The 14,538-nt window shown below is 50.7% G+C and overlaps 1 protein-coding gene across 1 annotated transcript in view; it reads right to left on the bottom strand.

The window, feature by feature from the left end:
• The window catches only part of LOC144769734 (C-type lectin domain family 2 member B-like), a 52,322-nt gene extending 43,520 nt beyond the window's left edge, over positions 1 to 8,802 (bottom strand). Inside the window, exons 1-2 of the mRNA XM_078653915.1 lie at positions 8,754 to 8,802; positions 6,552 to 6,778 (exon numbers count right to left, since the gene is read on the bottom strand). Of these exons, the coding sequence (XP_078510041.1) occupies positions 6,552 to 6,778; positions 8,754 to 8,802 (276 nt within the window). The remainder of the gene's footprint in view (positions 1 to 6,551; positions 6,779 to 8,753) is intronic.
• Positions 8,803 to 14,538: the final 5,736 nt, after the last annotated feature.

Below are 14,538 nucleotides of genomic sequence, written 5' to 3'. Positions count from 1 at the left end.
GGGAGGGGGGCCGGCCCATGGCGCGGACTGGGGGTGGGACTGGGGCTGGGGGGCCAGCTGGAGGGAGGGGGTGGCTCTCCATTGCTGATTGAGGAATCGGAGGTGGAGGGGGGGGGGGGCAGGGGGAGAGTGACCTGGATTGGGGGTCATCGTCGGAGGGGGAGGGGGGCGCAGTGGGGCCCAGCAGGCCGGCGTCGCCACGGGGGGTGAGGATAGATGTAGGGCAGGGGGGGTGAGGCGCGGGTGGACGGGGGCGGGGGAGGGGCGAGGCGTTGCCACAGGGGGCGGGGGCGGATGGGGGGTGGGGTAGGGGGGTATGGAGAGTGGAGTCACGAGGTTGGGGGAGTGGCGGGGGTTAGCGGGGGAGGGTCGCGGGGATGTGGGGCGTGTTGGGGGTGGGCGCGGGGTGAGACGGGGGTGCGGGGTGGGAGGGGAAGGGGGGTGGGGGGAGGACCGGCGCGACGGAGAGGGCATTCAGCGGCCTGGGGGAGGGGCGCACCAGGAGGTTGGGGGGCGAAGGGGGTGAGTTTTCCTCAGCATGCTGGACTGCCCCGCTTTTTTCTTGGCAGGAGCAGTTGGCAGGGGGCTCGGGTGAGCAGCATCCGGCTCCAACCCGCCGAGAGGATGGGCCGGCTCTGCCTTGTACGGGCGGTCGCGCTCCACCGAGGGACCATGCACATGAGGACAGCGGATGGCAGGGCCATAGGTCTCCGCCGCCCCCCTCCCGATGGGTCGAGACGGCCGCCGGGGACGGGGATGGAGCGAGAATGTGTCAGGCTACACAGATTACTGAGCGGAGAGTGGGAGGAGGGAGAGCGTGGACTTGGGGGCGTTGATGAAGGCGTGCAGGGACAAGGCAGGTCTGAGCAGGGTGAGCACAGGAGGTGGCCAGGCGAGGCAGTGGGGGGATGTAGAAGGATGTGGGGAGATGGAGTCAGAGGAGGAAGGGGAGCTTTGGGAAGGGGAGGGGGAAACGAGTAATGCTGTTGGAAGTAGTTTGCAGGTACGCCCCGGGCAGACGGTGCCATGAGTGACGGCCCCCCCAGCGGAACTGGTTAGGCAGCAGGATCCGGTGCGGATGCCAGCCTTGATGCCAGGTAAGGCCGGTGCACGGTTGGGGAGTGGCTTGGGCGGGCCTCATGGAGGCCAGGTGTCTGGGGGTGCGGATGCCGGAAGGGGTGGCTTGGCACGCCTCGGGGAGGCCTGGTGTCTGTGGGAACGGATGCTGAGGGAGGGGATTTGGTGATATTGGTGAAGGGCAGGTATGTGATGGATACGGGGGTGTGTACGGCGACGGAGGGGGTGGCGGGAGACGCGGCGTCGGTGAGCGCCGGGATGGGGGATGCGGCGAAGTCCGGCAGGTCGGCGGCGTCTGGAGTCGGGGCGAAGGAGAGTTGTGATGTGCCGGTCAGGAAGCTGTCTTATATGGGGGTGGCAAAACCACTGGGGGCGCACTTGTCACTGGCAACTAAGGAGAAGATCTGGAAGGGGGAGTATGTGGAGATTTTGAAGTTGCTTCACAGGGAATTGATGGCCAAGGAGGGTTCGAAGGAGGAGGAGCAGGAGTTAGCCAGGCGCCCCAAGGTGCCAGTGACCATTGAGAATTGGTCGGCTGCCTTCCTGATATATGCCAGTGTATACTGCGAAAAGTATCCGGACAGGTCGGTCGCTTTGTTCAAATATATGGATGTGGTGCGGCGGGCTCAAGTGACGTACGTAGGTTACGTTTGGTCGCATTACGACGAGGAGTTCCGGGCGCGCATGGCATCGCATCCAGAGGCGAAGTGGGGAGAGTTGGATGCAGACTTGTATCAGCAGACGATGAGTGGGGTGAAGTTTGGCCGCACCATCTACACGGCCAGTGGGCTTCTGCTGGCGCCGCCCCCCTTTACGGCCCGCCCCACTCGTGGGGGGGTGGGGTCGGGAGACACCGGGAGTACAAACAGCATCGGGGCCTGCTGGGACTTCAATAAGGGGTCCTGTCTCATGCAAGTGTGCCGTCTTCGGCACGAATGCTCCAAGTGCGGGAGGAGACACCCAGTGGTGCGCTGCCGGGGGCTCGGGGGAGGGCCCGCACAGGGGAACAACAGCCAGCGACCGCTCCCGTTGGGGGTGAGGGGGCGACAGGGGGGGGGGCCTTGGCATGGGAAAAGGCTCGTACACCGGTTAGGCTGGACAGGCTCGAACCCCTCTTGGCGGCTTATCCGCGGGCGGACGATGCGGCCGTGCTGCGTCGGGGCTTCAGGGAGGGTTTTCGGTTGGGGTACGAGGGTCCGCGGATCGCTCGGTGGGCGGAGAATCTGAAGTCCGTGAACGCGCACAGAGGTATCGTCCGGGAGAAGCTTTTCAAGGAGGTGAAGGAAGGGAGGATGGTGGGCCCCTTTTAGGAGCCGCCCCTGCCGGACTTGATCATTTCACCGATTGGAGTGGTTCCAAAGAAGGAGCTGGGTCAGTTTCGACTGATTCAGCATCTGTCATGGCCAGAGGGCACGTCGGTGAATGATTATATCTCGGCGGATTTGGCGTCGGTGTCTACTCGTCCGTGGACGTGGCGAGGAGGCAGGTGACAGCGGCGGGGCGGGGTGCACTCGTGGCGACATGTGATGTAAAATCTGTGTTTCGGCTGTTGCCGGTGCATCCGGTGGATCATCAGTTGCTGGGGATCCAGTTTGACGGCCTCATTTTCGTGGATAGAGCGCTTCCCATGGGGTGCTCCGTGTCGTGTGCATTGTTTGAGAGGTTCAGCTCCTTCTTGCAGTGGGCTTTTTCTGGCACACAGGCTCTGAGGCGGTGGCGCACTACCTGGACGACTTCTTCCTGGTGGATCGGCCCGGTTCGACCGACTGCCAGCAGCAGCTGGACAGTTTTACGGACTTGATGGGTTACCTGGGGGTTCCCTTGGCGCCGGAGAAGACTCAGGGTCCAGCACGGTGCTGTCCTTTCTCGGTATAGAGCTCGACTCAGCGGCCATGGAAGCACGCCTACCGGAGGACAAGCGGGTGGTGATGATGGACTTGGTGAGTGGCATGTTGGCCAGGCGGAAGGTGAAGGTGCGGGAGGTGCAGGTGTTGCTGGGGCATTTGAACTTTGCGTGCCGTGTTGTGCTGGCGGGGCGGACGTTTTGCCGTCGGCTGGGGCAGGCATTGTCCAGTCTGACGTTGCCACACCATCACGTACGCCTGGCGGCGGGTTTGAGGGAGGACTTGAGCATGTGGCTGGCTTTTCTGGGGCGTTTTAATGGAGTGCCCATGGCGCCGACAGAGGACTGGGAGTGGGACGTCACGATGTCGTCGGACGCGGCGGGAGTCGGCGGTTTCGGGCTTTACTGGGCGGGGAGATGGTGCGCGGAGCAGTGGCCGGCTCATTGGCAGGCGGGGGGAAGGAGTATTGCGTTCCTGGAGCTTTTTCCGTTGGTGGTGGCTTTGACAGTGTGGGCGCAGGACCTGGCGCACAAGCGAGTCTTGTTCAGGGTGGACAATATGTCGGTGGTGCAGGTGATGAATCGGCAGTCCGCGAGGGAGCCACAGGTGCTGAAGTTGATGCGCGTTTTCGTCTTGAAGTGCTTGGAGCATGGCATTCTGTTTCAAGCTCAGCATGTACCAGGGGTGGACAATGACATTGCGGATGCTTTGTCTCGTTCACAGTGGCAGAGGTTCCATGGGCTAGCCACGGAGGCGGCCGCAGCCAAGACGCAGGTGCCGGAGGAGGTTTGGTTGGTGGTAGAGCGCGGGTCGTTCAGATGGTGAAGGCGTCTCTGGCGGCGTCCACGAGGAAGACTTATGAGCAGGCTTGGCTGGAGTTTCTACATTTTGGAGCGGTAGGGCAACGTGGCAAGTGGCGTCGGGAGGAGCAGGTGGTGCGGTTCATGCTCGGTCTGATGGACAAGGGGCTGGCGAGGGTGACGATTGCGAAGAAGTTGGCAGGGGTGACGTTCATGGGGAAGCTCTGGTGGGGTTATGCGCCTTCGGCGGGAGAGTTGGGGGGCGTCTTTTGGAGGGTTGGGAGAGGGAGAAGGGGGCGCGGGTGCGGCAGCAACGTCCTATTACGGAAGTGATGCTGGAAGGCTTGGTGCGCCGCCTACCGGGGGTGTGCAGGGATCAGGCGGAGACAGTTTTGTTTTCAACACTGATGTCGTGGATGTTTTTTGGAGCGTTCCGGGTGTCGGAGTTGGTGGGGTTGCAAGGACGGCCGGGAGTGCAGTGGGGGGAGGTAGAGTTGCAAGGCGGGAGGTGGCGGTGCGTTTGCGACGGTCAAAGGCTGATCAGCGTGGAGAGGGTACTTGGGTGGTGCTGGGTCCTGGGGGGTCAGAGGCGGTGTGTCCGGCGGAGTGGGGGAGACGACTGGCGAGGGGGCATGCACTGGACGGTGCAGAGGTTTTTGGCCGGGGAGAGGCTGGTCGGGTGACGGCGGCTCAGCTGCTGTGGGTCCTGCGGCACGCCCTACGGTCTATGGGTGAGGACCCGAAGGAATTCGGGATGCATTCCTTTCGCATTGGTGCGGCGACGGAGGCAGCGCGAAAGGGTCGGGGTAAGGAAGAGATCAAAAGGCTGGGACGCTGGAAATCGGACTGTTATAGGACGTACGTCAGGATGCGGGGGGTAGGAGTGGAGTGAGGTTGACATGTTTGGCCCATTGCTTACATATGTATCTTTGCAGGTGCGGTGGCGGGGCCTACTGCGACAGCGATGAGCATTTACGTGGTGGGCCATTCCTTTGTTAAGAGAGCGGAGAGGGCCGAATGGGAGAAACACAGGAACCTCAATTTGGAGTTAGATGAACAGTTGTTTAGGTGTCATTGGAGGGGAAAAGGGGGCATGCGTTGGCACGAGTTGGTGCCGCCTTAAACAATGTTGTGTGGGGGGGGGGGTCTGTCCGGATGTGGTAGTCATCCACTTGGGAGAAAATTACTTGGTGCAGTGTAAGGGACTGGCACTTGTGAAACAGATGAAGAGGGATTTGCTGGAAATTCAGAGGCAGTTGGCGGGGTGTTATGTAATTTGGTCGGAATTCATTCCTAGACGATGCTGGAAAGGGGCAGAGAGGCCTGCGGCTATTGACAGGACGCGGAGGAAAATTAACAGGGAAATGCGGGCTTTCTGTGAGAAGGAAGGTTTGGGTAGGATGGAGCACCCGGAGCTGAGGTATGGGGCGGTGTATTTTTTCAGGGAGGATGGCGTGCATTTGTCACGATATGGGATGGAGCTCTATATTGTGCAGCTGAAGGAGGCAGTGGATCGGGCCGTTGGGGTGCGCAGGTATCCAAAGGTCAGGGGTCCTAGGGGGGGGTCGAAAGCCGTATGGGGCTTTCAAGTGGCGCTTTTCCTAGTTTAGGGGGGGTAGGATAGGAGGAATGAGGTTTCCTGGACAGAGGGGGAGGGAGTGTACATATGGCAAGTGTTTAAACATATGAGGCAGGCGTTTGGGTAGTTGGTACTTATGTATATGTTGTTTGCGGGGGAACTTTTTAGGGGTGGGGGTGGGGTTTAGTCAGGTATGTGTATATTTAGTTAGGCCTAGTTTTGTACGGCAAAGGCCAAGGATCGGGTCTAGTTCGCGCTATATAAAACTCTTCCCAAAAAAAAAACAACAAAAAAAGGATGTGGTATTGTGTTAAGATGCACCTGTTCCCAATAAAGCGGCCTTTATCACACCTTATATTGTCTCCGGTCGGTCTTTCCCCTCCCCGTCTCCCGATGGGTCCCAATGGGGCTTTGCGGGGAGTGGCCGACCGGAGGGAGGCTCGCCCCCCCGGGGAATTTTGGGGCCCCGGGAGGAAAGGGGGGGGACGGGAATGACAGGGGACAGGAAGCCAGGATTGGGCTGGCTTGGGCTACCTTTGGGCTGGGGGGTATAAGAACGGCCATTTTGGGTCACTGTACACTATTTTGGGGACAGTGACCCAGCAGCCGAGTTAGGCAGGAGAGTTGTTGTCCCGCCCTCCCGCCCTATGGAGGCATGGTTTTTGGGTGGGTTTGGGCAGGGTTGTTTCTCTGGTCCAGGGGGCTGTTTCTGGAGGGGTTTTGTTGGGAGCAGGTGCGAGCTTTGGTTAGGTCGGCTGGGATCTGATGTCGCTGGGGGCAGGTGCTGGTAAAATGTTGTTGGGGTGGCGCTTTTCCTAGTTAAGGGGGGGGGTAGGATAGGAGGAATGAGGTTTCCTGGACAAAGGGAGAGGGAGTGTACATATGGCAAGTGTTTAAACAGTTGAGGCAGGCGTTTGGGTAGTTGGTACTTATGTATCTGTTGTTTGCGGGGGAACATTTTAGGGGTGGGGGTGGGGGTTTGGTCAGGTATGTGTATATTTAGTTAGGCCTAGTTTTGTACAGCAAAGGCCAAGGATGTGGTATTGTGTTAAGATGCACCTGTTCCCAATAAAGCGGCCTTTATCACACCTTATATTGTCTCCGGTCGGTCTTTCCCCTCCCCGTCTCCCGATGGGCCCCAATAGAGGGCAGCAGGAAGGATTTTAGTGAAGGATAAAAAACGTTGTTTCATCAGTTCACTCCTCGCGTGGATGATGCACACTGTGAATGACAGAAAGTCACCTCTCTTACCAGTTCCTCCTGTGTATCTATCATCGCCAGGGTGGAGTCGAGTGCAGCGCACGAGTCTTTGGCCTCCGGCCAGGTTCCTTCAGCTTCAGAGAAATAGAAACACTTGTTCTGGTACCAGGTCCACTCTTTGTTACAAGGGGGCAGCACAACACCGTCCATTAGATCTTCTGTAGCATTTCCCGCTGTCTGTCCCCGCTCATCCCAGAGCTGGTTTTTTTCATCTCGAACTGTTGACACAGGAAGTCAGGAAACAGTCAGGACATCTCATTGAAATGATTTAGTTGGTGTTTGTTAAAAAAAAGTACAAGTTAAATACAACTGGCATTTGTGAATTAATGGTCATAGTGGGTGTAATTGAAAGATACAAGAACGTGACATTTTGAATATAGGAAGATTATTGGTAAAAAGTTATATCTGTTTTATAGACTAAAAAAGGCAGACTAATCCTGGTGCTCTTGAAAAGTATTCACTCGTTTGTGCCTATAAGAAGCTATTACATACAGTTTCTATGCACACAAAAATGTAAACATTCTTATTACGACAAAGCTAAATGTCTGACTCCATCTGATTCGAAGGTGCCTTTCTCCCTCAAAGTGCCCTCCACTGAACCACAACTGTACAAATACGGGCAATATTTTAGTATATTCAGCCAGAGCCATTCAGTATAGCCTACTTGACAAGCTCACCACTCCAGGCCCAGCCTCGACCCCTGAACCCTCCTAAGCGTTTAAACATTGACAACTCATCCTGTCAGCAAAGCTGCAATTTCTTTTGTTTTCTTATGTCTTGTCAAACCTACTCTATAGCGTAAATCTACAACAACAAAAAATCAAATTGTAGAATGCATGTTTTTAATTTCCTTACAATGCCTTTTGCATTTAAATTTGATTATAATAATACACATTGTTGCCTAAAACACACTTCAAATATTAGCACATAATCCATCCACCAAAAAATTCTCAAAACACTGACAGACATACATGCACGTCATGGAAACAAATACCACATAAGCACGCTTAAATATTCTAAATAATTCCTAAGAGTACTAAACTATCGAATCATGTCATAAAAAATACATAACAAGTACCATGGCTAATATAGTCCAATATTGCCATCTGGGGTTCAGGAATCATTTATGAATGTCTATGCCTTCGGCCTTGTAGTTTGTGATGTGCTAATCCTGGGGCATATTACCAACAACTAGCGATAATTTTTGTCTCTAACTTGTTTAGAGACAAAAATTATCGCCGCACATCGGCGATTTTTATCGCAGATAAACCTTGCTATTAGCAAGGTTTATCGCAAATGCGATAAAAAACGGCCGCAATGCATGAATATCGCTGAAAAGTCAGCGATAATCATGCATTATCGAGCAAATGCTCTTAGCCATGTTATCCACCTCCCATTGGATAACATGGTGAAGAACTGCTCAGGCCAGGTGTTAGCTTTTGGAGATATTCGCGCTTAGCGCGAATATCTCCAAAAGTTGGTAATAGGAGATAGCGATGTTAGCGACTGTTTCCAGTCGCTAACATCTTGGCATGCCCACTTTGCATGTCATTAGTGATAAATATCACTGACATGCAAAGCGGGGCCCAAGATGGTCGCTATCTCCTATTAGCTGTCACTAACTGGTGTTAGCGACAGCTTGGTAATAGGGAGATAATTTTATCTCCGCTTTCTTGGCTTTTAAAGCCAAAAAAGCGGAGATAAACCCCCTTGATAATATGCCCCCCTGTTCTTAAAATCTCTCGGAGACGCGTGAGGTGAGCAGATTCAGAGTGTCGCTGGTGTTGTAGTGTGCGCTATATACAGGAGCTTCTCTCTGCCTAAACTTGGGAACTACCCAGGTCGCTGCTTACTTTTTTCCATAAATTATGTGGCATTCTAATCCTGAAAGGGTATTGTTTTGATATATATATATATATATCTATATCAGATTGACAAAGGCTGTTGACACAGCCAAAATGCGTCTCTCCTGGTTGCTGGGTCGTGGGAGGCCCATCTTATTAAAAGAAGCCGTATTCTTTGCACTCCTCGTGTGCGTGCTCTTTTCCTTCGGGAGCAGGAGTGTTGTTGACGAAGTGGAAAGAGTAAACAAGGGCACCTTGTGGCAGATACTTTTTCCAGGGTACTGGAGCACTCTGACCCACCGCACCCGCATCTGAACAGTGCCGCTGCAGTTTCAGTCTGTGAACTTACACGGAGGAACCAAAGGCCACTGTTTCTGAGGTTTCAGAACTGTCCTCATGTGGATAATTTGCGGTAGAACAAGTGGGTGTTTATTTGCTGTGTACTGCCGCGAAGATGTGATGTTAGCAGGCATTTGATAAAGTCACTTAGGACGAAACGCGTCATGCCGAAGCTGTTTGGGAAATAAACCACCTACCTGGCTCCCCGCTGTGTCCCTCCGATTCTTCCTTCGGTTTGAATCCTGTGTGGCATATTATGCGTGCCGGCCCGCTGGAGGGACCCGCCTCACGAAGTGGAAAGAGTAAACAAGGGCACCTTGTGGCAGATACTTTTTCCAGGGTACTGGAGCACTCTGACCCACCGCACCCGCATCTGAACAGTGTCGCTGCAGTTGCAGTCTGTGAGCTTACATGGAGGAACCAAGGGCCACTGTTTCTGAGGTTTGAGAACTGTCCTCATGTGGATAATTTGCAGTAGAGGCGTCCTGGGGACCCAGCAGGTGGTTTTGACTCTGCAAAGCAGCTGGCCAGAACACCAGCACCACGTTCCTAACTGCGCCCTGGATCCCAAAGATGGACACTGTGACACGAGAGGAGCACCTCATCCGGCAAGTAGTGAGAGGTGCATGCTGGGATCTGTAGTCTGCCGACGTGGCTACAGCATTCTGTGAGACTATAATCCTGCCCCCAGGGACAACCCCAATGGTAGAACAAGTGGGTGTTTATTTGCTGTGTACTGGCGCGAAGCTGTGATGTTAGCAGGCATTTGATAAAGTCACTTAGCACGAAACGCGTCATGCTGAAGCTGTTTGGGAAATAAACCACCTACCTGGCTCCCCGCTGTGTCCCTCTGATTCTTCCTTCGGTTTGTATCCTGTGTGCTATATATATATCTATATCTATAGATATATAGATATAGATATATATATATCTATATATATTACCTACTGGCGGTCGCCAGTAGGTATATATAGTTAGGATTTTTTCTCTATGGGATTTTTGAAAATTCTATGTCTAATAACTTTGGCGTTTGTGGACGGAATTGGCTGAAATTTTCAGGAAAATGGCACATTTTGTTTCTGAGCAGCCCTTGAAAATTTGGGGGGGGTCGAGAAAAAAGGGGGGTCCCAAAACGTGTTTTTAACATTGAGTTTTCCATAGGGCGGTTGGCCTCACTTTTAGCCCGAACGGCTGAATGGATTTGCACGAAACTTGGCAAAATTGTAGGGACTGGTAGCCCGATGTGCCTTTTGTAGGTCTCAATATATGTGCTCCAGTGGATTTTGAGAAATTAACGTTTAAAAAAAGATATATATCTGTAACAGCGGACCTGGCAGCGTCCCAGGACGCGTACTTTACGCGCAACGGAGCTTTGTGAAGCGAAGCTGATTGGTTCTCCGGCGTCTGTCAACATTCCAAAAAGTCCGTAGCGGCCGCCATCTTGTCTCTCGGTAGGATCGAGAGACAAGAGGAGGTCAAAACAAAGGGGTAAATAACTATAAGGGGGCATAGTAGATCCTCGCTGACCCCCTAGGTTTGATGTGGAGGTTTTAAAAGGGCCCCGCGGGGCAAAAAAAAATAATAATAATAATAATCGAACGGCTGAATGGATTTGCACAAAACTTGGCAAAATATTAGGGACTGGTAGCCCGATGTGCCTTTGCTAGGTCTCAATATATGTGCTCCAGTGGATTTTGAGAAATTAACGTTCAAAAAAAGATATATATCTGTAACAGCGCTCCGCTTCGCGTAACGGAGGTTTGCGAAGCTGATTGGTCATTCTGTCACTGGGCTATAGTTGGGCTACATCTGGCTGATATTTGGGCTACATTTGTTTTTTTGTGTGTCTGGCGGCCATCTTTGGGCTACATTGGGCTACATTGGGCTTCATTGGGCTACATTGGGCTACATTTGGGCTCCAACATATATATAGGCCAATGTAGCCCAATATATATTTTTCAAAGTTAATTTTCGTAAAAACCACTGGAGCATATATCTTGAGACATAGCAAAGGCACATCGGGCTACCAGTCCCTACAATTTTGCCAAGTTTCGTGGAAATCCATTCAGCCGTTCGAGCTAAAAGTGAGTCCAACCGCCCTATGGAAATGAAGGAAATGAATGGGTAATTTGTAATTAGCAAATAGCTCATCGCAAACTAGGAATGGTAAAGAATCGCTATTTATTCCTTAAAGTTCGCTATTTAGGAAATGCAAAAAACTTTGATGATACATATGGCGGTTCATCTCTAACAAGATAAGAAGCATAGGGATACATTTATGATGACTGGCGCATCACCAGGGATGTGTTAGTCATTCTGTGCCGCTGTTCCGTCACCTATGGTGTGCTGCATTTACAATGCGGCGCATCATGGGGCAAGAACAGCACAGATGCGTGATGTATCTGTGCCGTAAAGGTGGCGCATTGCTGGAGTTGTATCGCAAGTGTAATGAAGCTCCAGCAAGGGTCGGGGGTGCCCCTGTCGCAGGGTTTCTGTTCTCACACAGAACTGTGGACAGAGGATTGGAACCTCGGCGAATTAGGGTGTCCCAAAACACACGTTAGTAATCAAAAACTCCTTAGCAAGCTAGGTACAGTGTCACATTGGATATAACAAACTCTCAATGTTTAGACAATCCAGAATATGAACTTATAGTACCTCAGGATACGTGGAACTCATGAACAGTCGGTCGTTATATATTTCTTAGAAACCAGAACATGGAGTTAAGAAGAACACATGTGTATTTGAAATGTTTATTTACTAATGCCGTCTTCTCAGGCGTAGTATCTTAGATAATAGAAGTACACATATTATCAGTAGCAAAATTACCAGCATAGTTACTAGTACATAAAAAGCGAATGGTGATAGTATGTTAACATGCTGTAAATGAATAAGAGTTAGCAACACTTATAAGCAGCCGCGGGCCGTGGAGGGAGTTACGGTGAGGCAGGGAGGCGGGGAGGGGGAGAAGCAGGGTGGAGAATACAAGTACACATATTATCAGTAGCAAAATTACCAGCATAGTTACTAGTACATAAAAAGCGAATGGTGACAGTATGTTAACATGCTGTAAATGAATAAGAGTTAGCAACACTTATAAGCAGCCGCGGGCCGTGGAGGGAGTTACGGTGGGGCAGGGAGGCGGGGAGGGGGAGGGGCAAGGTAGAGAGGGCTCCACCCTGCTTCTCCCCCTCCCCGCCTCCCTGCCTCACCGTAACTCCCTCCACGGCCCGCGGCTGCTTATATCTCACCCTCCCTAATACACATATTATATTATTTGCTAAGAAGGTCTCTTTGTGTTGGTTTAGGGCGTGCCCATACTTTAGTGTCTTAGATTTGAAGGAATCACATCAGCATACACCAGCTCTCTCTTCATGTGAACCGCATCAACTGTTGTGTATGTGTGTTCGGCAAAGCAATATAAAACCCGCCTCATGCCCAGAATTGGCAGAAGTTGCACTTATGTTATGAGTATGAAGTCGTGGAGATCAGACCTCATAACAATTCTGTATCGTGTTGTTCTTGAAACTTTAGCACTCGCTGTACAGATATAGTTTAGCAAGCAAAGCAGATAGTAGAGCAATAACATATTATTCTCATGTAAACCACGATGAACTACTAGGTGGAAAGCTAAAGCAACAACTGAGTGTCGTGTGCAGAAGTTGCAAAAAAGGAAAAATGGCGTTTAAACCGGTAATGAGCCCATGCTAACTTAACACGGTGTAAAGATATCCAGGACCTAGATGACACCTCCCCATGATCCGGAAACGAACTGAATAAGATAATAGAAGTGCCATCTCATGAGAGCAGATTGCAAGTTTATATGTGGACGGTCCGCAAGGTAAAGCATTAAAAACTAGGAAAATTTAATGCTAAAGAAAAATAAAACAGCCAAGTACTTTATCGAGTCTTAAGCCAATAGGCAAGGTAAATAATAAAAACTTGACAAATAAGTCAATGAATTGTCAATGAAATGCTAGTACTCAGCATATCAAACATGAAAAAGGTCTATGACATAACTGTGTATGCAAAATAAGCTGCAACAGCCTCCAATAGGAAGTCACCGTCTTCATCCGAAAACAGTTCAGCCATCCAATTTAAAAGCGGAAAAGAACATACGTGCTCTCCCAGCACCGGATCCTCTATCACCATCAGAGGACAGCTCGGTGGGTTTTCAAGAAAGCTCTGTTCCAAGAAAGACTGTGCTGCCGCCAGTAAATTCCAGGGACCAAGTAGTCCATGCATCAATGCCACAGCCATAATCCTTTCGCCAGGACAAACCAACTCGTGAGTAATGATAGGAGTCATCAGCTGATTAAAGTCGACGTCAGGAGAAACCGGTCCGCAGAGACACAAATCAATGGCCCAATCGAAATCACAGGTCAGGCAGTGAAATACAGGCTGGACACAGGTGAAGTAGGAGAATCGAAAAGATAATCCATATGCCGTGCTTAATATCGCCAACGGCATTGTGCCATAATATTCTAGCATGCGATTGCGGAACAGTGTCAGCAGCTGCAGGGTGGGAGGTTGCATAGGAGGGACATCCATATTTAAAAATGTAAAAAAGCACAAGAGCGTCCGCTGGTAATGCAAGTAAAAATGCCAATCCACGAACCAGAGTGGAGAAAATAGAATGAAAGGAAGCAGGGATGACTCCAAAGATTTTCTCAAATGAAGTCACGAGACCACTGGTAACAACTTTAAAAAAGTGCGCCAGGGTCTTTGTGGAGGATGCGTTAAAGATAGTCGGAACCATCTTGCTGAAATTGAAAGGCAAATCTGAATTAAAAGTATTCCTTTTATCGTAACAGTAAGTGAACGGGTTATTTGCTGCAGAAATGTTCTATTTCCTCCCACACATGAACATAGGGAGTTTTCAATCTGGCCACAAATACCAACCTTGGGACAGATTTCAACGGCATGGCAAGAATAAGAGCTCTTTTGTCTCAGAGAGAGGTGGCCTTGAGTTCGGCCCGTGAAACTTTCGTGCTTCACATAGCGAACACCCGTACAGAGGTGCAGACCCTTTTCAATTAACTCAGAACAATCTTCATTATTGAGCATCAAATAACTACCATTTTCCAACAACTTGAACGTGGGGATGATAGCAGGAACTGGCGTGCCTTGCAACACGCAAGCCATATTTGGTCGGTGTTTGTTGCATGAACCGTGTAACTGTATGTGCCTACACATTAGTGAATGATCTGGCGTCTCAGTGCATTCCTCTCCATTCAGATAAACTTCTTGATCATCTTTGAAACATCTGTATGTGTATGGAAGCGACCAGACCTCATGAAGAAAAGCACTACCTAAAGGTTCATAACGACCTATTGGTATATATTTCATACAATTTGAAAACTTATATAAAGCAAAAGGCAGCGTTATTAAACCGTGGATAAGGCACGTTGCCAAAAAACCCGCAATCCTCTGCTGATGATGTCACTGAGCATGTCATGAATGATGTAATATGTGACATCATCAGCAGTGGATTACGGGTAATAGTATCTCTAGTTTACTCCCCTATAGCTGTCTTTCTTTTAACATAAGTGTCTGTTTCCTTCCCTTATACTTACTGTTTTTGGTTCGCTTCTAGTTCGCGTACCGGCGAGCGAACTGGGAAGCGAACTAAGAGAAATAGAGGTTGGCACAGTTCCAAATATTGTACCAATTTTTTAATAACGGGGAGGTAGTTCTGAAAAGAACTTTTTTTTTTATTGTTTTTGTTGTTTTATATTTTTTTTTTATTTTTCGGAACATTTTTTTACTTTTTTTGAATTTTTCTGAAGTTTTAT

Source organism: Lissotriton helveticus, chromosome 7 (genome assembly GCF_964261635.1).
Source record: "Lissotriton helveticus chromosome 7, aLisHel1.1, whole genome shotgun sequence".
Classification (NCBI taxonomy): domain Eukaryota; kingdom Metazoa; phylum Chordata; class Amphibia; order Caudata; family Salamandridae; genus Lissotriton; species Lissotriton helveticus.
The sequence above is the reverse complement of the archived record's forward strand: the minus strand, read 5'-3'. Positions and strand labels throughout refer to the sequence as shown.